Below are 26,755 nucleotides of genomic sequence, written 5' to 3' on the forward strand. Positions count from 1 at the left end.
TCCAAGAGAGGAGTACCTCCACTCAGATTACCCAGAAACGTTTCTGTCAAAACCCCAGCTGGCTCCACAGTAGGAAATACAATTATCTCAATAAACATTACCAAAGAAATAATAAAGCACTTTTTCAAACATATTTTCTCTCTATCTCCTATACGGGTGTCCTAAAACGTTCAGTTTGACACATTTTCCTATTAAAGGGATTTAATAAGTAATTATTTGATTTGTACTAACATTATTAGTAGCTATAGAGTAGTACTCGACTATAGCTTTACAGAATACACATTTATAAAACGCTATTTTGTCTGCTGCTAAAGACGACAACTTTAGAGCCAATGAATGTATGGTTTATGGATCAGCAGATACCGTGATTACAACTGTAGTTTAGTACATGCTAAAGCCCCGAGAACATGTTTTCTTCGCATTCCCATCTAAATACAAATTGCTCTGGAAACAATGAGTATAAAGATACACAACTGTTTAAATGATCATCTAACAACTAGCAAGTAGTAACGTCAGAGGGCAGCAACACACCTTTTGAGCGCCTGGTCCGTCTAATCTTTACAGAAGAAGAAGAGAAAGAAGAAGAAAGACAGTTTCGGAGCTGGCCATTACTCTCTTGATTTGGTTGACCGTCTTTGATTTGTCTAGCTATCCAAGATGGCGTCGTTGCTGGGATTGCGCGCATGTTTCTCCGGTAAAATTATTTAATTATCTTCTAGTAACCTACTCTTTATGCTTTTTGGTAGTGTATTTGTCTATATCAACTTGATCTGTTCTGCACTTGAGATAGTATCTTTTTTGCGTTTGTAGAAACCTAATCTATCATGATAAAAAAGCGATGCTGATGACTCTTGGATCGCAGCGCAAGGTCACGTTATCCGGTATTAGCTAACGATACAGCTAGCAGAGGCTGACAACTGAGTGAGAAATTATGATTGAAACCTATATTATAAACCACTATAAAGCTGGTGGAACCCACTATTTGAATAAAAAGCAGTAGATTGACACTGTCGAGTCCTCCGGTTCATCGGGTTTAATGGCTTGATGTCAGCTGCTGCAGAGCTCATTTTAGCTACCTGATGTAACTTTATATGTAATCTACAGTGATATTACTATAAAAAAAGACAGGTACCAACATACATGCTTATAAAACAATATTTGAGTGTTTTTCAATTTGCTTTTTGAATGCAATGACAATCATGATCCGGTCAAATAGTCAGAGATAATCTAAATGTACATTTGTATCCCCTCTTTAGCCCTACAGTTGACTTCGCCGAGCCTCCTACACAGCTCCATTAGATTGGTGAGTGACTGTGAATTCACACACTTCTACCGCCTGTTTAACATTTTATTTTGCAATTTTATAACACCTGTGTGTGTCTTCTAGTCTGCTGTGCCCCTTTGTCGGAGGACCTTTGCTGTAGAGGTGAAGAAGACATACACCAGAGACAAGCCCCATGTAAACATTGGAACAATTGGCCATGTGGATCACGGAAAGACCACCCTGACTGCAGCCATCACAAAAGGTAGAATAATTGATATCCTAACTTTTGATCTGCAGACAAAATTTGCAAATTACGAAAAGTCAAGACCACATTTTTCTAGTGCTGTGGTACAAAAAAAAATCATAAATGTGACCTTGGTGTCCTTTTTCTGTCCTCAGTGCTCTCTGAAGCTGGTGGAGCTAGCTTTAAAAAGTACGAAGAAATTGACAATGCCCCCGAGGAGAAGGCCCGAGGAATCACCATCAACGCCTCTCATGTAGAATACACCACAGCCAACAGACATTACGCTCACACGGACTGTCCTGGTCATGCTGACTACATCAAGGTAATATACTCTATTCATACCAGACACCGGAAACTAGAGCTAGTGCTATACAACCAATATGGTTGAATATCACTTATGCTATACTCAAAAGCTAATAAATATATACAGTATGTAACCCACTTAACTACTCTTTGCAATTCCGGGTTGCAAGAAGACTGCTTGAAAATAATAAACCTCTTTGTATAATAATCTAATGTATTGCCCGCCATACCTAAAACAGACATAACTTAGAAAGTGCTATTCATCAGAACCCTTGTTTCTCCTTAAGCTTATACAACTAACTATGTGCAATTATGGCAAAAATCATAATCACGATTATTTTGGTCAATAATTGATATCACGATTATTAAAAACGATTATCCATTTACTTTGAAAACATCCATTCCTTGAAAAATACATTTGAACAGTTTTTAACAGTTGATTACCCTGAACTTTAAAGGTGGGGTAGGTAAGTTTGAGAAACCGGCTCGAGATACACTTTTTGTTATATTGCATGGAATGCTCTTAACATCCCGATAGCAATGAATATCTTAAAGAGCAACTTGCAGGTTTTTCTTTTTACTACATTTATGCTTAACCTTGCCTGAAAATTACAATTAAAAAAGTTAATGCAGGATCTGATATGTTTTACAAGACATAAGGGCAGGAATTCAGAGGGAAAGGAGCCGCTTTGAGCTCTGATACTAAAAACTGCTTTTTGTTAACGTCATACGTCAAACGCGTCATATTACGTCACATGGGGGAGCAACTTTCTCGGACTCCTTCTCTGCCCAATCCGCGATAGTAGTTTGTAGTTGGTTTGAGCGGTTGTGATTTAGTGAGCTGGTATTTTTTCAGTAATTTTACTTTGCATTTGTAATCATGGTGAGCTTATGTTTGTGCAGGTTGCACAAACTCGAGCCTGTCAGTGTCAGGACATCGAGTCCACAGTTTCCCAAACAGGAAAAGGACCGGAGCTAGCGTTCATTCCTGGGTGCGAGGTGCATCCACCTCCCTGCAGCACATACTCTCCACAGCAGAAGCCGATCAAACAAAACGTTTATCAGGAAACCGTATTGCCTCTCTCTCTCTCTCTCTCTCTCTCTCTCTCTCTCTCTCTCTCTCTCTCTCTCTCTCTCTCTCTCTCTCTCTCAGATACGGCTGATACTTGCGCTTTAGTTTCTGTTATGGATCAGTATCAACAGTCCTGCCAGTAACGTTACTATATTATCAATACTACTTTAGTTATAGCCTGATATATGATAGCTAACTTTACAATGTTGTGATGTGACTGACGTTAGCTAACATTAACTGTCTGGAGTTAACGCCGGTCACTCACCAAGACAGCTGCCCTGTTCTCCACTGATTCTCCACACACCACAGCTCCATTTCTCTCCGATGGCCGTTATTTCTTCTAATCCTTGGCTGCTCCTGGTCTCTTGGACGCATAGCAGCCTCATAATTATAATCAGATGCATTCCAATATATATTTTCAACCTCTTCTGTGTCAAAACTAGCATTGTGATCCATGTTTATTCATACGTTAGACCGGCCGCTCTCCCCCATGTTACGTCACACGCGGGAGGTCACATGGGGAGGCTTTTTTTATGCGGAAGTAAAAATGTCTTACAAAAATGACGCCAGATGTCACTGAAGTGTATATTTCTGTTTATTTCTTTGAAAATCTAGTGTATTCATCATTTTCCTGCACATTTATTCACTGGTGTCTCTAACCTGCAAGTTGCTCTTTAAGCCGGCCCGGCTAAAATAACTGGATGGCCTACCTGCCTGTCAGCCTTCCATCTGTGCACAAACTTAATTTTGGAGAAACCAGCTCGAGTGCGCTAGAATTTGAAAATACACAGCCGGAAAAAATCTGCCACTTCCTTACAGAGCCCCTCCTCCAACACACGAACGCACACATGACCAATGAGGGCACGAGATAAGTTTGTGCACAGATGGAAGGCTGTCATGCAGGTAGGCCATCCAATCATTTTAGCCGGGCCGGCTCAGATGATTGGTCGTGCTTTTTACAGTACTACGGCTTCCACAGATGAACATTTTTTTATGGATTTTTTGTCAAAGCACTTAAGATACCTTTAAGGCTATTAAAAAAGTATTAAAGGGCATTTTCCAAGGTATTACATTTTGTAGCTTGTTTTCAATAAGTATATAAATGGTCCAAAGAGGTTGTATTCTACAGTCTGCCTGAATGTAATCATTGCGTAGGTGTGTAGTGTGATTCTGTGTAGTTTATTTATGGCATCCCGTTGGATGTGACGTCATCTGAACAGGACATCGCACACTCACTGCTTGATAGCGTGTGAAGGTCCGTTTACGCCGGTTGTTAAACATCGTTATGGGGAAATGCAAGTTTGCGTCCAAATGGTTGGAAGATAAGGAGGAAGGACAATCAATACTGTATATAGTACATGTGAGGTAAAGTGTGTCGCCAATGTAACCGGTTAAAACTCGAAGGGGCGATGAGGTCTTAAAATGTATGGAAAGGGTCTTAAAAGGTTTTACATTTCACTTCAGGATTCCTGCATATACCCTGGATTAATTGCACAGCCCTAAACTATGCACTATATAAGTACTCAGAAACATAATGAATCACACCTACGTATTTTCTTTCTCAGAACATGATTACAGGCACAGCCCAGATGGACGGCTGCATCCTGGTGGTGGCGGGCACCGACGGCCAGATGCCTCAGACACGAGAGCACATCCTGTTGGCGCGGCAGATTGGCATCGAGCACGTTGTTGTTTTCATCAATAAAGCCGACGTTGTGGATGACAAGGAGATGCTGGAGCTGGTGGAGATCGAGATCCGTGAGCTGCTCACAGAGTTCGGATACGATGGCGACAACGCACCAGTTGTGATCGGCTCGGCCCTCTGCGCCCTGGAGGTGAGGGGGAGGACTGGCAGTAACCTATCTTAGGGTTTAGATAAAACTACGCTTATATACCGATGTAACCCACTGTTGAATTCACTTGCAGTTTAACGTGTTGAGTCTCTGATGAGAAGTGTCTTGACTGAATGATTTTTCTTTTGCTCTTCCCAGAACAGAGAGCCTGAACTCGGTGTGAATGCAGTGTTGAATCTGCTGGAGAAGGTGGACGAATACATCCCACTGCCCAAAAGACAGCTGGAAAAACCTTTTCTCCTCCCCGTTGAAGGAGTGTGTTCAATCCCAGGTATGAAAAACAGGCAAGAAATGCAACATGAACACTTTGTCTCAACGCAGAACTTAAAATCTAAATTCAGTTAAGGGGAGCCTTACTGTTAGCATTTTTTCTTGTAATAAGCGTATATCTTAAATGTGTATTCCTGTATTAAGTCAAAAAATGACATTCTCCTAATCTGAGTTTTATCGATTGTGTCTTTCAGGCAGAGGCACAGTGGTGACAGGCACTATGGAGAGGGGGGTCATTAAGAAGGGAGACGAGTGTGAGTTTGTGGGTCACAACCGCAGCTTCAAGTCGGTGGTTACAGGTGAGTGAAAGAAAGAAGCAACAGAAAGACAGAGGAGGAACTCCTTTTGCTTTTAACAAAAATATAATATACTGTACGAGATTCGGTGTATACAAATGATTTTCACCTTTCTGTCCGTCCTTTATTTTGCTCAGGTATCGAGATGTTCCACAAGTCTCTGGATCGGGCGGAGGCAGGAGATAATCTTGGCGCTCTGGTTAGAAGTTTGAAGAGAGAGGAGGTCAGGAGAGGGATGGTGATGTGCAAACCAGGATCCATCATGCCTCACAGGAAAGTCCAGGCCCAGGTATGCCCAATAATACTGGCCGATACTTTCTACCGCTGTAATGGTTATATTTTAAACGGACGTTGTTCTGTAAAGTACATTTAAGTATTGGTTCAAAAATACCCATACCATACTTCATCACATTATTTCAGAGATCAAAAGTAAAGACTCAAAAATGGAATTGAAGTTGTAATGTTGCTAAGATAAGACTTTTCCTGCAGTATTTGCTCATCTTCCATTTTAAAGAAAATGACAAAACAGAAACCACAATGCAATGCTCCCTTTCTGATAAAAACAGCAGCTTCATTTGCAAGGTTATATACGAATAATGTCTTCATGCCATAATCACAAATTCACACACGAATATGTACTGTGGTGGAAACAGTTCTGGTGGAGACATTTCTACTATTGAATGATATATACGGACATAGCCTACATCGATTCATCTAAATGGCTATTGTAAAACTGTTGACGGGTCAATAGTCCCTTTTTAGTCTTTGTGATGTTATTATGAAATGCATTACTCACTGTGTCCACTGATTGCAGCTCTGATGTGTGTGTGGTGTTTGTGCTTCCTGTGTTGCAGGTGTATATTCTGAGTAAGGAGGAGGGAGGCCGACACAAACCCTTCATCTCCAACTTCATGCCCCTCATGTTCTCTCTGACCTGGGACATGGCCTGCAGGGTCACTCTGCCCTTGGACAAGGTTTGTGTGTTTCAGTAAAACCATGTTTCTCGAATAGAGTTTAAATTCCATCCCTAAGAGTTTGCTCAGCTAGTGTCTGTAAACAAGGGCAAACAACTTTATGATGTTTTCTAATCTGTAAAACCAGCATCTCTGTTTACATATGGATTAGAAAAGTTATGCTAAAAAGGCTTTGACCTGTAACACATTTATATCTTGACATTTTCAGTAAAAGTTGTTAAAGGTAGGTATTGGGGGGATCTTTTGTGTTGTAATGTTTGTGCTGGAGCCGCTTGATCCAAAACAGCACTCCGGTTAGAGAGTTGACACGGAGACAGGAAGTACAGTCGTTGAACTTTATATTATCTTGGTTCTGATCATCAACACAGAATACATCATGTTTGATGTGGAATCACATATAGGATGTCGAATGGGTTTGATGAGGATGATGATAATGAGAATGAATGTAGAGATGAATGAATGAATGAATGGTTTCTGCAAAATACACAGAAATAGAAATAAGGTTCACATTACAATAACTAACCAGACTGGTTATTAATAATAAGCAACAGCGATACTAATTGATGCCAAAACACATTAGACACGTTGCAAACATACACATGGCTAATAAAGGCTAAGCTAGTATCTCATCTACACACTATCACTGAATAGCTTAACTTAGCTAACTAGCTAGCATTAGCTCCATTTCTGAACAACATAGCAGCTAAAAACGGGACATCAATAGACTCATTAACACACTGACTCAGCAGGACACTTTGCATACAATCGTATAACATTACCAACACTAAAGATCTGCATATATGCTCACATTCTTCACGAACGCATTCTCTCTTTGACGATGGTAATTATGCATGTGATGATGCCACCGCAATAATGTCCTGTCATGAACACACATGTGTAAACAGCTCTAGGACACCCAGCTGCGGTAGTTTAGCTGTCCCTAAATGTGCCTGACTAAAACACGAACGATATAACGCAGATCAAGGAAAACAAGGGGAATTTACAACAGTATGCATAACTGTTTTATTACCAAATATGTCATACAACTGTTTATATATATATATATATATATATATCTATCGTAAGGAAAGGCAAGATTATGTATAGTGCATTTCAACAACAAGGCAGGTCAATATGCATACAAATGACCTAATGTTCATAAGTGAACAAAATTTGATGTTGATTAGTTATCAGAAGTCAACATTTTCTGATCCCAGTTTTTAAAATGAGAAAATGTTCTGACATTTTATAGAGCAAATAACTAATCTATGTCTCTGCAATAAAAAGCCCTAGTAAACAATGTAGTGCAACAACAGGATTTTCTAGGACAATAATCAATCTCTCTTCTTCCTTCAGGAAATGGTGATGCCCGGGGAGGACACCTCCTTGACGCTCACGCTCCGTCAGCCGATGGTCCTGGAGAAAGGCCAGAGGTTCACTCTGAGAGACGGAAGCAAAACCATCGGCACCGGCCTGGTCACAGATATCCTGCCCTTTACAGATGAGGACCTTTTCAACTGGGGCTGAAAAATAAGCTCTGCACAGAGGACAGGGCTGGGGGGAGGGGTCACTGGGGGGGGTCAGGGAGGAAGGGTCTGCGGTTTTCTGTGTTTGGTCAAATCAAATAATTGAAGAAATATACAAATACAAACCCATGCACAAACCTAAAAGACTGAGAGGAATTCATGGCTCTGTTGTGCAGGTGCACCATTCCAAAATACCTGAAATGTAAAACGCTGTCTTTAGGCCGAGGCTATATACAGGACGGTCCTGTACACAACGCCAAATGGCTATATACAGGACCGTCCTGTACACAGCTCTCTGAAATGGCTATATACAGGACGGTCCTGCACAGAAGCCCTGAAATGGCTATATACAGGACGGTCCTGTATATAAGGTCTCTGAAATGGCTATATACAGGACCGTCCTGTATATAGCCATTTCAGAGACCTTATATACAGGACCATCCTGTATATAGCCATTTCAGAGGGTTGTGTACAGGACGGTCCTGTATATAGTCATTTGGCGTTGTGTACAGGACGCTCCTGTATATAGTCATTTGGCGTTGTGTACAGGACGGTCCTGTATATAGCCACTCCCCTGGGGTCTTTATGTTAAAAGGCCACACTGTCAAAACTACGTCATTTATGTAATAAAAATGTATTTAAAGAAAAGTAATGAAATGCCTCTTTTTCTTTTGTGGTTTTGGCTATCGCTAGTCAGGTGATCAAAACAAATAGTCAAAATATAATGAACAAAATGTATGTTAAATTTGTTGCAAAATGTTATGCATGCTGCTTAGATTTCAAATGTATTCTATGAAAAATGGACTATGATGTTTGCATGTTACAAGAATAATGAGCCACATGAGGGCAGCAAAGAGGTTCAGGTCAGTTGGTATAGTTCTGCTGTCAACATTATTATTAGTCTTCATAAACACAATTCGAGGGTTACTCACAGTAAGTTTCTCAACTATATTGATTTTTGTGATGACCTTACTTACAAATAATTTCCATTATTTTGCTTTGTCTATCTGTTTCCGATCTCTTCAGTTATTTGACGGTTTGTCTCAGGTTAGATAAAGGATTCCTTTACAAAGATGTTTCATATTTACTTAAAATATAATTGGTTATTGTGAGGAACATAAATTATTAACTTAAATATAGTGTAGTTTTGATACTTCCTACACCCTGCTCCATTCACAGTCTTTTCAGTAAAAGTTCTGAAATTGAGTAAGAAAACATAAGTATTCGGTTTAAACATTAAATCCACTAATTCAACATTGACGAATGCAACACGTCTTCGCTTTGAGACAGAGACCCACATAATCAGCCTGAGAGAGAGAAAACCTTTTGCAGCCATTGGAGTTCTTTATAAATCTTGATTGTTTTCTGAGGTGTAGCGTCCTGCAGATCATGTCAGAGTGATTTGTCCATGCTGACCCTGGTGGTGTTTGTGTGTGCGCTGATTATTCAGTGTCCTCTCTGCTCGTCCATCCCAAGCAGGAAGTTCTCCAGTTGCTCTGTGTTTGCTGGAGGTATTTGAGTCATGCCTCCTGAAATCCAATCAGCCTGTTGCTGTAATCAAATACTGAACGTCTGCAGGAGTCGGGCTGGAGCTGCGAGTAAATACTGAGTGATGTGCTCAGCTGGAGAGTGAATGTCTCCGTGAGCGAAATAACTTGAAGCAATAGAGGATCAGATAGTAAACACTAGTGTACCACTACACATGGAAACTGGCTTCAACTGGAGAGCTGATACACTATAAAGGTGATTCAAACCAGTGCTCAACCTGAGACTGATATTTGTCATGACACATGATGGTCACATTAGGATAAATTACATTGTCAGCTTTCTACATTATCGGGTTGACTGCCTGGAAAGTTCAAGAAAAGGTATTGCCTTTAAGTAGAGTATATAAACAATTACAATGTACAATGTACAATGCTTGTACAATAGCACAATATATTGTAGCTGAAAACAGTTTTTATGTCTTCATATAATTGTCAACAGCCATATGATTATGAATGAAATACAAATACAATAGTGTAAAAGCCGTTCATTAGTCCTTATAATATAGCAGAATTTTAATTAATTAAAATATTATTAACATAATTATTCATTTTAATAATCATATTTATTCATGAAATATCAAAATATCCATTATACAAAAGTAGATCATACTTTAAACTTTCCCTCCAAATAATATTTTTAGGGGATAATACATCTGTTATATAATAAGGACGAGTTTATGTGTGTAATTATACATAATCAAACATCATGTTATACTGTTTAAACACTTACAACAACACTGTATCTGCTTTTGACTAAATATTAGTGTGTTACCAATGCATGTGTTTTATTGTGTTATTTTTGTTATATTATAATATCTGTTTTATAATTCCTATCCATTTTAGTTTAACAGGGTATTTAATGCTGATTCCATAATGTGCGCAGACAACGTTTTATCATTGATTGTTTATGGAAGCAAAAGATCCTCACACATGTCTCCAGCATTGTGTAACTTCGGACAGTTACCCCCTAATCCCACCAGGAGCGTCTGCGCTGCGTTGCGCTGCGTTGCGTTGCGCTGCGGCTGCAGCGTTTTTAGCGATCGTGGCCACTCTAGTCAATGGGTGCTATTCCACCAGATCCGCTGCGCCGCGGCTCGAAGCGTCCCAGAAGCTCCTCGCCGCAAGGAATTTCTAAAATATAGGATGAATCCTATTTTTGACGCGGCGCGGCGCAGGCAGGAAGTGGAACGTTCATCCAACAACTGCGAGGCTGCACACACGACGCTCCGCTTCCGCAACGTTTTAAAACGCGCCTGGTGGGTTATGACGCAGGAGGAGGTCGCAGCGCGGCGAAGCCGCAGCGCAGACGCTTCCGGTGGGATCAGGGGGTTAGACAGCCGTTTAAATTCCACTTAAGTCCACCCTGATTTCTGAAACCATTTTTCCTCTATCACATTTTCCAAGTCATGGCGAGTTCTTCATCTTCCATTCACATGTTCCCTTCTCTGACCTTTGAGCTGTCCACACCTCTCAGAAGAATAATACTGCACTGCCCTAACTCTCTGAATCGGCTTTCAGTGGAAAGGGAAACTGAAATATAACACCAAGAAGTTCAGTTTCCTTCACTTGTTCTGTCCTGAAGAGATGTCACACCCTTGCCTCCAGTACAACAACATTTGAGGCTTACTTCCAGCAAATCTTAAAGGTCCCATGTCATGCTTTTCTGGTTATTACCCGTCCCCTTGTGTATTATGTAGCTACTAGCTATGTAAACGGTCTGCAAAGTCACGAACCTTCAAACTACACCCTGTAGCGAGTAAAACTATAACACAGAAAATACCTGTCTATGCTGCCCCAGAAGGCCTCGTTGGAGATTTATCTTTTTCCATTGTTTACTTCTTGGGTATAGTGACGTATTTCGGTTATAGTGACGTAATGTAACGTAACGGCTCCACAGATTGGTCCGAATTGACTAACCCGCGCGGAGCCGTTACATTTGGACCATTCCGCGGACTTCCTCACACACACACTCGGCGGGACGTTGCGAGGCTCGCTGCGGCGAGGAGGGGGACACTGTGAGCTGGCTCACTGGTGTGGGGTCGGCGAGACAGCGAGACACCGCAGAACTCAGCCTGGGCACACACACAAACTCCCAGCCAGGCTCCAGGTGTGTGTGTGTGTGTGTGTGTGTGTGTGTGTGTGTGTGTGTGTGTGTGTGTGTGTGTGTGTGTGTGTGTGTGTGTGTGTGTGTGTGTGTGTGTGTGTGTGTGTGTGTGTGTGTGTGTGTGCGTGCCCAGGCTGAGTTTCGTGGTGTCTCGCTGTCTCGCAGACGGCCACTGGGCAGGGAGGGGGGGGGCAGGAGCTCCAATAAGCCGTTTAGGACAGAGAGTGAATACACATACTATACAGAGATGCTGTATGAGAAACCAATGTGAGTTTGGAAAATTGCACAATATAAATGTATTTTAGTATACCTCAACAATGGAATTATGATCAGTAGAAATGGCCATGACATGGGACCAACATTGTCTCATTCCCCAACACACTGAAAAAAGCTGATCAAAATGTTTTTTACATTAGTCTTACCTTAATGAATACTTCCTGTCAGAAACAAATCAAACGGCCAAAATATCCCATTGACATGTTTTAGTAAGCTTATCCGTGACAATAATTAACCACAACAAAGCATGTAGAAGGTATTTAGCAACAACCAAATATCAAAACTGCACCAGAAAGACATTGGCAGCGCTTCATCTATCCATGTTTATTTGAGCAATTTAAAATAGATTTTACTTTGGGTTCTGTTGGGGTGAATACATATATAGTGATGGTGAATCATATTTAGTGATGTTCATCAATCAAGCAATTATATAATTCCAGTGAGTTAATAGTCAAATCAGGAGCTACAGGGTACTATCTTGTCTCGTCTTTCTTTATAATGGCTTTGTGTTTGATGTTAACTTTCGTCCATCAGTGACTAGAAAAGTAGCTATAAACAGAAAATAAATGAATATTAAGCAGCTCTGAAATGTCTAGAGTTATGTCTTAAGGAGAGGAGGTGCAGCTGTTGCATCATGTTACTTTTTTTCCACCCTCCACCTCCTCTGGCGAAGAAATAGAACTGCTGCAATTAAAGCCAAATTTGCCTTTCAACAGCCCACTCTGCATGCTGGAAGACTGACCCTCCACGCTTCTCCGTCCTCCAACACTGCCACGTGGGTGGGAAGCATCCCGTTTTATTCTCAGAGCCTCTTCCATCACACAGCACCTCTCGGAGGATACAGCTCTAAGAGAACGAAATTACACTTTCATTTGGCACTCAAGATAACTTACTGTACCCTTAAATGGTTTGTGTATCCTGGGGGATGTGGTCATTTGACAGGCTGTGTCCATGATGTAACACGTATAACGTGTAATAAGGGTGTAACATGGAGTAATATGTTACTTTGAAATAATGGTGTGAAAAAAGTGTAATAACGGTGTAATATGGGTTGTAATATAAGTGAAATGTGGGTATGGGTATAATAATGCTGTAATGTGGGTTTAAGATTACATTACATTGCATTTAGCTGACGCTTTTATCCAAAGCGACTTACAATAAGTGCGTTCGACCAACAAAATACAAACTTGAAGAAAACAGAATCATATAAGTACATCAGGTTTCATAGAGCAAAAACATTTCAAGTGCTACTCAACTGGCTTTAGGTAAGCCAGTCCTTTATTAGTATATAAGTGCTTTGTTAATAGTTCTATTGCTCGAAGTGTAGTCGAAAGAGACAAGTTTTCAGTCTGCGCCGGAAGGTGTGTAAGCTATCTGCTGTCCTGATTCCACCATTTTGGAGCCAGGATAGCAAACCCACGTGTTTTTGCTGATGGGAACTTGGGTCCCCTTCGCAGCGAGGGTGCAGCGAGAGTGCACGTGCTGGGGTGTACGGTTTAACCATGTCCTGGATATAGGAAGGGCCAGATCCATTCGCAGCATGGTACGCAAGTACCATTGTCTTGAAGTGGATTCTAGCAGTTACCGGAAGCCAGTGAAGGGAGCGGAGGAGCGGCGTGGTGTGGGAGAATTTAGGAAGGTTGAAGACCAGACGAGCCGCTGCATTCTGGATGAGCTGCAGAGGTCGGATGGCACATGCAGGTAGACCAGCCAGGAGGGAGTTGCAGTAGTCTAGGCGTGAGATGACGAGAGTCTGGACCAGAACCTGCATTGCTTTCTGGGTCAGCTGGGGACGTATCTTCCTGATGTTGTAAAGCGTGTATCTGCAGCAGCGGGTTGTAGCAGCGATGTTTGCAGTGAAGGACAGTTTGTTATCTAGGATCACACCCAGATTCCTTGCAGTCTGAGTCGGGGAAACAACAGAGGTGCCAATGTTGATTGTTAGGTCAAGAGTGGGACAATCTTTTCCCGGAAGGAAAAGCAGTTCAGTCTTGTCAAGGTTGAGCTTGAGGTGATAAGCAGACATCCACTGAGAGATGTCAGCTAGACAAGCAGAGATGCGTGCGACGACCTGGGTCTCTGAGCGGGGAAAGGACAGAATTAATTGGGTGTCGTCAGCGTAGCAGTGGTATGAAAAACCATGCGGGCTAATGACAGATCCGAGCGAGTTTGTGTACAAGGAGAAGAGGAGGGGACCAAGAACAGAGCCCTGAGGGACCCCTGTAGTTAATTGACAAGGGTCGGACACCGACCCTCTCCAAGTAACCCTGTAGGTGCGGTCTTTGAGGTATGAGGTGATGAGGGAAAGTGCAGAGCCTGAAACTCCAAGTGCGAAGGAGAGTGCGAAGGAGAATCTGATGGTTCACCGTGTCGAATGCAGCAGACAGGTCCAAAAGGATGATGACAGAGGAGAGGGAGGCTGCTTTAGCAGTGTGCAGTTCCTCAGTGACAGCAATGAGAGCAGTTTCTGTGGAGTGACCTGCCTTGAAACCAGACTGGTGCGGATCCAGAAGGTTGTTCTGATGGAGATAACAGGAGAGTTGTTTAAAGACAGCGCGTTCAAGTGTTTTAGACAGGAACGGGAGGAGAGAGACAGGCCTGTAGTTTATAACATCAGACGGGTTGAGAGTGGGTTTCTTTAGGAGAGGGTTTACTCTTGCCTCCTTGAGACTGTTTGGAAAGTGACCAGAAGTTAGAGAAGTGTTGATGAAATGGGTGAGAAACGGTAGAATATCAGGAGCGATAGTCTGAAGGAGGTTTGAAGGGATAGGGTCCAGAGGACAGGTGGTAGGGCGGGCAGAGGTAATGAGGGTAAGAACCTCACTTGGAGAGAGAGGGGAAAAGGAGGTCAGTGTGTGGGTGAAAGGAGGGTCTGGTGACCCAGTGGTGAGTAAAGGTGAGTCAGAAAAAGAAGAGCGAATATCATCAACCTTTTTTTCAAAGTGGTTAACAAAGTCGCTTGACAGAAGGGAGGAGGGGGAAGGGGCTTTGGGAGGGTCCAAGAGGGTGGAGAAGATGGAAAATAGTTTTTTGGGATTGGAATATGAAGATTGGATCTTATCTTGAAAGAAAGTGCTTTTTGCCTGAGATATCAAAGCAGAGAAAGAGGAGAGGAGAGCCTGATAGGTTAGGAGGTCGTCACGGTGTTTGGATTTCCACCGTTTCCGCTCAGCTGCCCGAAGGACGGTTCTATTAGCACGCAGTGCGTCATTTAGCCAGGGAGCAGGAGGGGACTGACGAGCCTGCCGAGATGTGAGAGGACAGAGAGAGTCCAGAGAGGATGAGAGAGTAGAGAGGAGAGTTTCTGCAGCAGAGTTTGGTGGTAGGAGTTGGACCGAGTCAGAGGAAGGGAGGGCTGAGAGCACCAATGAGGCAAAGGTAGAGGGGGAGAGGGAACGAAGGTTACGGCGGACAGGTGCAGGATGAGAAGAGATTAGTTTGTTATGTTTGGAAAGGGGTAGAGAGAATGAAATGAAGAAGTGATCGGATGTGTGGAGCGGGTTTACAGAGAGGTTAGAAGTAGTGCAGTTCCTTGAGAATATGAGATCAAGGACATTGCCAGCTTTATGAGTTGGTGGGGACGGAGACAGTGAGAAAGCAAAGGCGGTTAACAGGGATGTTAGTTCGTCTATCTTCCCTGTCTGGAGGTTGAAGTCTCCGAGAAGTACAGCGGGAGGGCCAGTTTCAGGGATGTGTGAGAGGAGATTATCTAATTCCTCCAAGAAGTCCCCCAAGGCGCCTGGTGGACGGTAGAGAACAACAATGGTTAATTGTATAGGATGGGTCATAATATAAGTGTAATGTGGGTATAATATTGGTGTAATAACGGTGTAATGTGGGTTTAAGATGGGTCGTAATATAAGTGTAATGTGGGTATAAAAATAGTGTGAAATGTATGTAATAACAATTTCATATGGATTCAACACGAGTCATCATAATATAATGTAATATGGTTGTAATATGGGTTCTAATATAGGTGTAATAACAATATAATATAGATGTAATTCGGGTGTAACATGGGTTTGATAATGAAATAATTAATAATAAGAAAATGTGGTCCCTATATGGGCAATGTTTTGCAGGGGATAAAGAGTTTTCGTTGGAAATAAAGGTTATATTTAGAAAAACCGCATGGAATGTGTATTTGTGCCCAAAGACATTAATTAACTAACTTTCCAAAAAGGGTTATATGGATTGAAAGGGTAGAACAGTTCAATACAAGTCACTGTGATAGGATTTAATGTGAGGATATAATAAAACACCCACTCTTCAGCCCACACATATTTTTGGCAATTTAACCAACGCTATTCTCCGTTCTCATTAACGTTTCTGTTGTTGTGTGTGTGTGTGTGTGTGTGTGTGTGTGTGTGTGTGTGTGTGTGGGTGTGTGTGTGTGTGTGTGTGTGTGTGTATGTGTGTGTGTGTGTGGGTGTGTGTGTGTGTGTGTGTGTGTGTGTGTGTGTGTGTGTGTGTGTGTGTGTGTGTGTGTGTGTGTGTGTGTGTGTGTGTGTGGTGTGTGTGTGTGTGGCCTAGCATTACTATACTTGTGGGGACCTAAATCTGTCTACACAGTCACGTGTGGGGACTCGCCTCCCTTATGGGGACAAAATGGAGGTCCCCATGAGGGGAATCATTAATTTTAGGGTGAAGACTTGGTTAGGGTAAGGTTAAGGGGTAGGGTTAGGCATGTGTTGGTTATGGTTAAGGTTAGGATAAGTCTCCAGGAAATGCATGTAAGTCAATGTAATGTCCCCTGAAGTGATGTATACATGGTGTGTGTGTGTGTGTGTGTGTGTGTGTGTGTGTGTGTGTGTGTGTGTGTGTGTGTGTGTGTGTGTGTGTGTGTGTGTGTGTGTGTGTGAGTGTGTGTGTGTGTGTGTGTGTGTGTGTGTGTGTGTGTGTGTGTAGTAATCTCTTTTCCAGTGTTCAAGGTTACAGGGCAGTGAAATCACGCCAGGTCTGGTCAGTACATATGCAAAGACATGCCTTATTGGTTGCATAAGAGTGAAAGAAGAAACCTTTGACCCCAACCAGACACCTTCACACCGAATCACAGCCATAAATTACAGTCCATTCCCCCATGTTTATCAAACAGCACACACTTTCCCTCACCAGATGCCAAATGTATTTTTTATAACTGGACAACAAACACAGCTTGTTGTAAAATCATCCCTACACTTAGTTACTGTGTACCATGAAGAAAATAAGTAAGCTTTGTGAGATCTATTTTTATTGTGATAATCAACAGGAGAATAATGTTGTTGTCCCTACATTTATATATTGTTGTCTCACACAACAAACTACAACCCTGTAAGGAGAAAACAAGGTGCAACCCAGAGTCAAAATGGCTTTAAATGTATTAAGTGGAAGACAGGAAGAGTTTTTTTTAATTGAGTCAGTCCATCAAGCAAGTATTTCCAGAAGAGAGAGAGAGCTTTTTAAACAATGTGTTGTTACTTATGTCTATTCAACCAGAAACATCAAACCAAAAACAATAATAATTTATTTACAATAACAGACAAAATGTACACATTTCAGTTCTTCCCTTTAACTGTACAGTCCCGCTCTTGGTTCAAATGGCAATGGAAACAACATTTGTTTTCTGGAGCAAGCCCATTCGGATATTTCAAGCCCAAGGCAACAAGATATAAATGTGAATGTGTTCAAATGTTCTGAATCGGCTCTCAGGTGTATACATTAACCCACATGGAGCTTTAAGCTTGAGAAATGTGGAGGAAATACTCATTCATTTCACCAAGTGGAGTAGTGTCTGACGTAATATCTTTATTATGTATGCTATAATGAAAGAAATAAAAATATAATTGGAGGTTGATTATATGACAAGCAGCAAATTCATGTATTTTTAGCCATGTGTGTGATCTGCCACTGCGTGAGTAGGTTGGTGTGAAAATGGGACGCTGAAAGGCATGATTATGATTAAACACATCTATCCCCTGCTGTTTCTCACATTGATATACTTTAATAATATACCTGGGGCTATCTCAGGCTATGGTTGGATTTGTTTGCACTGATTTCTAGGTAGACATCTGTTACGACATAATGTTTTACAGGCAGAGTTAGATTTGATTAAAATGTTACTTTTTTTTTTTGTAGAATTTCTGCAAAATGTTGTCCTATAAACATCTGAATAATGTCAAAGGCTGATATCTGATGTTTTTATATCTATATTTATTTAAGCACTTGAAGGGGTATTCTCAGCCATTTATTCTGCTCTTCTTCGAACTGGACCGTTTATTGTTGTTTTGTGTATAATTGTTTTTCTTTCAATCTGTGTTATTTGGATTTGACCCGACACAATGAGCACAGATGTCATACATTAGGTTATAACTCCACCAAAGTAATGCATGGCCCTCAAAAATAATGTGTCAAGTCTTCCTTTATGTGAGGAGTTTGTTAGGTTCACACCTTTTTATTTGACCTTGCCTCTCTTTCACTATGAGACAGATGGTCTGCTCTTAAGTAGCCCGAGCTGAAGCATTGCTGACAGTATAGGCTACTCTGATTCCTCATGTCCATTTTTTTTACAACTAGCAAATGATGTAGTATTGAATGGATTATGGGATGATTTACTCTTTAGTTACCCCGGCAAACTACACTTGAGATAGTGATAGTGCCCATGGTCTTAAAGTGAACCATGGAGTGCTATTTTGAAATAAAAATAATAAAGCATAGTTTCCTGCATTTTTCTTTTTTTTGTAAAACATTTAATGACTGTTAAAAAGTTAAACACAGATACAAATTACCTAGTTAACACTTTCATCCAAAACGTTTAAAAAGGTTTTTGAGTAATGACATTTTTCTGTAGTGTAAGCAAAACAAGTTAAGCTAGACAGGGTTAGTATGGAATAACAGTCTGATCATACAGAATATACTTTCTCATTATAGTTGTAAAACCTGGACTTACTTTCTCTAAAATCCAACAAAAGCACAGCGTTGTTTCTTTATTTCCCAAGATTTCCACATGCATCATCAACTGATGAGGATGCTAACGTTTAGCCTGGGACCTGTTAGCTTTTCAGTGGGATATATAGCAGCAACTGGTGCACATATAAGACTGTTTTCTCATTAAAAAAGTCTGGTTCATACGTTACAAATTAGCTGGAGACAACCTTTGCAACTAACTCCGGAAGCTAACATTAGCTTTAGCCTGTTAGGGTTGTCTGGTAGAAATGAGCAATAATAATAAGCCTGAATTACAGCTGCCTAAATTCAAGGTAAAGATCTACCTTAATTATTATTGTAAACTGCATTTCATGTTGCCATGTGAGAACAGAACATTTGGCATAATAACAATTAACAGAAGGAGGCGGCTTAGCAAACGCCCTTTAAAAAAAAAGTATTTTACAAACATTGAAAAACTGAGTTTGAGACAACATTTGCAGCTAACTCATGAAGCTAACATTAGCAATAGCCAGTCAGGGTTGTCCACTAAAAATGATGAGCCTGCATTTGTCTACAGCGGAATAAATTCAAGGTTGAATTGAAAATCTACCTGAATTATTATTGTAAACTGCTTTGTATGTTGTGAGAACAGGACATTTGGCGTAAAAACACGTAACAAAGGGAGTGCGGCTCAGAAAACACTCATTCAGTCAAGCCAAAATGTTTCTGCTAAACTGTTGAGATATAATTGACCTGTTAAACATCTACTCATGTTTTAATGTTTCCCCCTGGCTGAAATGTGAAGACAGAGTTTTGCCTTCATTATTGACTTGTGATGCACCATCAGGCTGTTCTCTCTTTTTGTTGGAAATACGGAAATGTTTAAAACTCTACCTTGTGATGTGTCGTCTTTAGTTAAATGCAGTCCATGATATAGCCGTTGTATGTAAGCCAACTAACCAAGTCATCCATTGACATTGTCTAATGAAAAAAAATTTGAGTCATATTGTTCACATGGTTTTTACATTAAGAAAAAACTTGATCAACACCTCTATTTTTTAGAACTTAATCTGGAGAAATATTCTCAAATGTTTAGTTTTCTGCAAAGTGTTAATCTAACTCCACACTCAGTTGCAAATTGTATACTTGAGGACTGTGAACAGCACCTACAGATTGTCCCGCCGAACCTACTGTATGAAACATTTAAATATATTCATACAAAACTATACTATTGTCATGCACTTTGTCATAGTCTTGTTTGCCTTTAATAAAGCTTCATAACCATCTCGGGGAAGAACAAAATGTTAATCATAAGATAAATCTAAAGTTTAAGTCTTTCAGATCAGTTCTGTTGTTTCCTCACGTCAGTAGAGCGACAGTCATAGGGATTTGTACACGACACTTGCATTGTTCTGCATCCAAATAAACAAAGAAAAAAGTCAACCAAAGATTAAATCTCTGACTCTTTAGGTGACGCCATTTGATCACGTCCAGGATTGGCCTGCTCGTTCACTCGCTCCGATGAACTCTTCCTTTCTTCCTCTACCTCCACATCTCCTTCCTCCTCCTCCACCTCCTCCTCCTCATCCTTGCTGATGAAGGCCAGCTCATTCTCATAGCAAAAAGAGTTGGCACCAGATGTTGGGAATTTTCTATCCTCCAGGTCTTTGGCACTGCATCTGGGGGTGGATGGTACTTCGTATGTTTTGTGAAAGTAGGCGTAGTCTATCCTGTACTGGCTCTTCTCCTCAAAGATGACGGGCTCATAGCGGTGACCCCACAGGATCTCCGAGGGCAGGTAAGAGCTCCGTGCCTGTGTTGTCATGGCTGTGGCCTCCACCAAGCCTTCAAGTATAATTACAACCTCAAAGTCTAGTGTTTCAAGATCCTGCTTACTGATGCCAAACAGTGGACTTCCTTCATCGATCTCATGTATGACAGTGAGCGGTGCCACCAGAAACAGGCGGTCTGTGCCATCGTCATAGCCGACATTCATGTCAAGTTGATCCAGGGGAATGTATTCTCCTTCCTCTGTGTATCGGGGCTTGACAAGCTGCGCTCGCACATGAGCTTCCACAATGTGGCTCTTCCTCAGATTAGCTACCCTAAACATGAAGCACAGTTTCCCATCATGCATGGCAATGACTGCGTTGTGGCTGAACAGTAGTGTCTCTGCACGCTTTTTGGGCCTTGCCATCTTAGCCATGATGGCACCAATCATAAAAGCATCTATAATGCAGCCCATGATGGACTGAAAGACCACCATAAAGACAGCAGCCGGGCATTCCTCTGTCACACAGCGAGCTCCATACCCAATGGTCGTCTGGGTCTCAATGGAAAACAGGAACGCAGCCACGAAGGTTTTAACCATCGTGACACAAGGAACAAAGCTGTCGTCTTCATCAAGATGGTCCATATCACCGTGTAGAAGTGCAATGACCCAGTATGCCAGGCCAAATGTTAGCCAGGACACCACAAACACCAGGCTGAAGAGCAGGAACATGTATCGCCAGCGGACATCCACACATGTTGTGAAAATATCCGATATGTACCGCTGTGACTTCTCATCCATGTTTGAGAAATGGATGTTGCATTGGCCAGCCTTGCTGACAAAGCGGCTGTGGGACTTTCGTCTCGTTTGAATCTTGCCATTGCCGAAGCTGCCCACTGCAGGCATTGCACTCAGTCTCAAGCCCTCTTCTTCACAGGACACGAAGCTGTGATGCTTGGCCCTTCCCACACTCATGCCTCAGTGGGGCTCAGCCAGGTTCTCACTATCAGCCCAGCTCATACAAAACTGATCAGGCTTACAGTAAGTGCAGAGCTCGGTCCAACACACACTGGATTGAGAGGTGATGCAATAGTAGTTTCCTGTCAAGGAAGGATGGGTAATATATTAGTAAACAATCTTTTCTATAATCTGCATACAATTCCCATTTTGTAAAGGGAATAATTATCACCTGAAAAGTGGAATATAAATGCATTAGATTAAGCAGAAAAGGAAAATTACATTCACAAGTGTTTTTCTATAGTACAATAACAAAATGTTGCTGCTTTTGGCTTCAGCAAAAACATTGCACATTGAATACACTCAACATGAGGTACATTTCCACTTAAATGTCCCTGTAAGTAGCTTCAATGTGGGATACAACCATTTTTTTTAGACTCTTCCTCTTTATTCCAGCACTTCATTTACTACCAATAAATTGTTTTACTTGACATACTTTTGCTACTTACAAAGTTCTTAAAAATATCTAAACTTCTCTACTGTTCTCGCTTACAGTTTTAAAGTGCCTCTTAGTGACCGGGAAGCAGATAACTGTAGATTCTTTATATGATGATGCTCCTGATTGTTCGCTGTTCTGTTTTTTTAATGTGTGTTCTCTAACTGTGCTGCTGCCTATCTTGGCCAGTACTCTCTTGCAAAATAGATTTGTAATCTCAATGAGACTTTCACCATTGAATAAAGGTTAAATAAATAAAATAAAAAAAGGTCTCACTTTTAGGTTTTAGGAGCTGGCTTCTAACAAAAGCTGTTGAATAAGAAAGCTTTACAAGCCAATCCTTTTAACTGGTTTTAACCGGGTAACCACTCTTCATGTATTTTTTCCTCTCAATATAGTCAAAATTTCATTTATGAGTATACTTTACAATAATCTATGTATTGAAGCCTTTTAGATGTATATATATAGATCATTGTTATATAACCTTTGAGACCTTTCTTTCCCCTCTGTTCTGTGAGGAAATACTCTGGTGTATACAATTCATGTTTCTCTGATCAACATGGTACAGAAATAGCCAGCTAATCCAATGCCCTGCCATTTTATATGACGTATCTTCTGTTTCCTCCAGCTGGCACAACTATTAGAGTCACTGGAGTACCGTGGTGAGGCTATGCAATTCCCCTGTGAGGCTGAACTGGAAAATAAAATGGAGCTGAAAAAGATTGGGTATCATAAAAGAGACAGCCTCAGATACAATCAGTTTCATAATACGATGAAATAGATGGAATCAATGGCACACATTAATGGACAAATAATATTTACATAGCCGTTAGCACACCCAGTTTATGTTGAGTTAACATTAAGGAGTCATAGAAATCCAATTTGGTACATATTCCCATTGACTTTCCATAAACTCTGTCCCACTAAGTTTTTTTCAAGCCTGTAATGATAACAAAATAGCCTACATTACACATTAAATAACTATTATCAGGAACAGATACAAATGTTGCTTTAGTCAAACTGTCTATCGATGTTTCAGTCTAGATAACTTTGGGATTAACAAAGGTCTACAGCCATGCTCGTGGCTTTGTGAGGCTGTACTTGGCAGAGTGCTGCTTTGAGCTAAATGCCAATATGCTCAGATGTTCACAATGTTAGCAGGTATCACCATGTTCAACACTTCCGTGTAGCATGTTGGCATTGATAGCACATCTCTTTTCCCAGGGTCCTATGTTCCCTAGCTTAATATCATCCTAATTTAACACATTAAGGGGGGCTTTCAAATGGTTTTGTGTTCCCAGCAGTTACTGGCTACATTTCTGTTTCCAAAGGTTGATATGCTCAAGTAGGCTAACATACATCTTATAGCTTACTAATGTTATACTTCTTATAATAACCTCAAATGTTTGGACAAGCCAGTTTCCTTGACTTAACACACATCTTCTAATCACTCGTTTTTTTACGAGTTTATATTAAGAGATAATGCCCTGGGAACATAGGATGATCCAGCTAGGGGAAATGTACAACCTGGTCTCACCAAAATACGTGAAATTAACACGAGTCCTTAACACCGCATTACGTGGTGGAGACACGGAATCTGCTAAATTACGTGTCGGCACCACGGAAACAACCCCAATAGTAAAGTGAATGAGGAACCTTTCGTCAACCGTAACACTTGCTAATTAGCACAATGCTAATAGTACAGCTGGTGCTAGGTTGATCAACCAAAAGTATTCTACAGGTTTAATTTTTTTCACTGAATAATGGAGCCAAATTTAAAGTTAAGTACATTCAGTGAAAGACTTGCATCCTCATTCTCTCATTGTTTGTTGTTTACTAAGACATAGCAAGGTGATTTCAGCTCGCAGCTAGCAAGTCACAGTGCGGCGCCGATTTTAATATTTTGGTTCATTGGACTCAGTTCTGTCTGTGCAAAACGTTGTTGCAACCATTAGTTGCAGAGATATGCAGTTAGCTCTGAGTGACATTTGTGTCCCTTGCTTGATTGACATCCAGCTGTTCTGATTTTGTTATATGATCATTTTATTATTAAAGGTTTAAACTCACTGCTGGAACTTCACTCATTTAAAGTCATAAAATAGGATACTCTAACACCATCACACTGCAGTCACCTAAACTGTGGGTCAGCACAAGGTGACACTTGGAAACTGGCTGTGACATGTGTGTTGTTGCCTTTTCTATACTATACTGGTCGATTTCGATCAGGTCTTTTCTGATATCTGTGAGCAAGACTTGTTGGGTATGATCGACTCAAACAAAATGGTAGAACTTTGTTATATTATTGTTATTTGTGCTATTTCTTCGAGAGAATAGATGCACTTGAACATCAAATAATGCACCTTACTGCTTTACGATTGTGCAGTGATGAAGCAACTGGGATTTCATCTTTAATAAAACTTCAAAATGGGGTCACAAAGTCTGCTCTGCAGGTGTTCCCACCAGGAATACTTTATACCCATGAATAGAGAATAATACCCTCTATATAGACATTTATTTATATAAAAATAGACATGTTCAGTACAAAGTCAAGGTATGTTTTAAACCCTCAGATGTCCTTGAAAGAGTTTTCATGAGGATGATAAAAACAAATGAGCCATTCTGCATGTTTGAGTGGGGGTATGTGTGTGTGTTTTACGTGGTAGTCTCTGATTCTCAATGCTCTAGTTGCTAAGAAGCAAAAGATATTAATAACTAATACTCAGCTCTCACAGGAGCCCCACACTGCCTGCTGGGCTGTGATCGTCACAGATGAGTCTATTTCTATGCTGACGTTTTTCATAATAGAGACTGATAATTAATTTGAATTGAATGGTGAGAGGCGGTGCACGGATCACTCATTTGAAGGGTTATGGCTAAAGTATAACATTCATGTTTTTAATCACAAGCAGCTTACCTTGTGTGCAAGCTTTTCCAATGAATGTTGATTTCCAACTTTTAATCCTTGTTTTTCTGCCAAGCTACTGCATGTTTCTCCTCAGGCGTCCTTCAAATGTTCTCTTCTTTTACGGGTAGAACCACTTTATTCTCCCGAGGCAGAAAAGTAAACGGTCACAGAGTAGCATCTTGTCTTTGCCTTTTAACAAGTCTCTTTCTCCACTCAATAAGCAGAGCATTACAATCACTCCTGCTGTCAAGTCCTCCAGAGGAAGTGCCCGATTGATATCTAGATCAGAAACAGTCAAGAAATTAGAACATTACTTTAGTGAAGCAATGAAATCATAATTCTGACCTCAAAAGAGCCTGACAACATGATCACGGCTATCCCCAATTCAATGTCTGTAGAGCTCACATGGCCTGTGTGGGGCCAGTCCAAATAAAAAATGAATCCCTCAAAGCTTATTTTAGAGTCATGGGCGGTCAAGAGTCTGACACTTTCTTGGGATATCTGCTATCTGATCTTCTTCTGCTGCAGATCCCACTCTGAATCCCACATCCAGTGAACTATTGCTCACGGCTCAGCTCTCGTCCTCCCCTCCCTCTCACGGTGTCACTGTAGATACTTGGCATTTGGAGACTACATGCTCTTCCTCTCCCAAGTGTTGCACCCGTGCTGGTCAGCAACACTCTGTGTTAAAAGAAACAACTTCTTTATTTAGGACTGATGTGTACTAGAAAGGACCAGAAATAACCAGGACAAACACACTTGAAATTGATTTCTCTGGGTTGTGTTGTGTAATAATATAATAATCATAATGATGCTTCCTAGATTATATATTTTATTTAATATATATTATTTTGTGAAAGTATTGTTGTAAAGACATCAATGTTGTGTGGAGTAATATACCTTTAAAACCTCTCCTTCTTAGGGGAAAGCCAGAATAAAAGATGCACATCTGGATTAGTGTTGTTGGCATCTTTATAAATAGAGAAGTAAATCCCACATTTAATCGTCTGCATTTTTGTCTTGATTTTAACAAAACCCAACAGACCACTGAGTGGGTGGTGTGGTCTTCATTTATTATTCTGAAAGCAAAGCAGCTCATGTTCAACACGCTTCAACAATTTGAATAGACCATTCAGGCAGTTCCTTGCTTATGTGTGTGTGTGTGTGTGTGTGTGTGTGTGTGTGTGTGTGTGTGTGTGTGTGTGTGTGTGTGTGTGTGTGTGTGTGTGTGTGTGTGTGTGTGTGTGTGTGTGTGTGTGTGTGTGTGTGTGTGTGTGTGTGTGTGTGTGTCTGGATAAAGAACAAAATTAGTCAAAAATAACTTGTGTAACACAGGGCAAATAAGCAGTTTGACTTGATTATAGTTGTAAAACAGAACGTATACATGCTAGCAGCTGTGTGAGACTGTACTTAGGCTCAGCGGGCTTTCAGCTAAATGCACGCTGGTGTTGAGCAGGTGTAATGTTAATTTCCATGAGCCATGTTAACTGCATATATGTACTAAACTTAAAGAGCAGCTGAGGTTGGTGGCAACAACACAAACTGATCTTTTGAATAAATGAGGCCGACAGTTAAAAAGTAATTAGGATACATTGTCTTGGGACCATGAAGGTCTGTACAAAATGTTGGGTCAATCTGCCAAATAGATGATTTAGAAATGATTTAACATTTGACCATTTCCTGTTTCCTTGACTCTAAGTCATCTAAGTCACTCTAAGTCATCGTTTCTTTTTACGTGTTTGTAGTTACATAGATCGGAAATAAGGTCTGAGATTCACACAAGCAGAAGAGATTTTCGTATTTTGTTCTACACCAGTCAGTAAATACCCCACTTGTGAATATCAGAAACTTCTATGTCTTAAAAACTGTTGTTGCGAACAAGTGACTAATTAAACTACTAAACGTCCTTACGATGACATGAGTCCGCCTTTAGCTTAGCGGTGGTGATGTGAAGTCATGCTGCCATGATGCAGTTTGTTTATAGCCTTTAGCAT

General features: G+C 40.9%; 2 protein-coding genes across 3 annotated transcripts; one reads left to right on the top strand and one right to left on the bottom strand.

Moving 5' to 3' along the window:
• Nucleotides 1–582: 582 nt before the first annotated feature.
• Nucleotides 583–8,450, top strand: tufm (Tu translation elongation factor, mitochondrial). Of its 2 annotated transcripts, XR_004568654.1 has the most exons (11): nt 583–694; nt 1,257–1,303; nt 1,388–1,526; nt 1,664–1,830; nt 4,449–4,718; nt 4,875–5,007; nt 5,201–5,305; nt 5,440–5,591; nt 6,157–6,276; nt 7,633–8,012; nt 8,359–8,450. XR_004568654.1 is itself a non-coding variant. In XM_034212999.1 (10 exons), the coding sequence occupies exons 1-10, from the start codon at nt 658–660 to the stop codon at nt 7,801–7,803; spliced, it is 1,341 nt and encodes a 446-aa protein (XP_034068890.1). In that variant the 5' UTR covers nt 583–657; the 3' UTR covers nt 7,804–8,086. The 2 variants fall into 2 exon arrangements, 1 of the variants encoding a protein (XP_034068890.1); XM_034212999.1 differs by lacking the exon at nt 8,359–8,450 and having other exon boundaries at nt 7,633–8,086.
• Nucleotides 8,451–17,213: 8,763 nt separating this feature from the next.
• On the bottom strand, nt 17,214–25,296 carry kcnj12b (potassium inwardly rectifying channel subfamily J member 12b). The gene is made up of 2 exons (XM_034212994.1): nt 24,771–25,296; nt 17,214–21,503 (listed from the first exon to the last, which is right to left on the bottom strand). Exon 2 carries the CDS (start codon nt 21,376–21,378, stop codon nt 20,083–20,085), a length of 1,296 nt encoding a protein of 431 aa, XP_034068885.1. The 5' UTR covers nt 21,379–21,503; nt 24,771–25,296; the 3' UTR covers nt 17,214–20,082.
• Nucleotides 25,297–26,755: the final 1,459 nt, after the last annotated feature.

Source organism: Gymnodraco acuticeps, unplaced genomic scaffold (assembly GCF_902827175.1).
Source record: "Gymnodraco acuticeps unplaced genomic scaffold, fGymAcu1.1, whole genome shotgun sequence".
NCBI lineage: Eukaryota > Metazoa > Chordata > Actinopteri > Perciformes > Bathydraconidae > Gymnodraco > Gymnodraco acuticeps.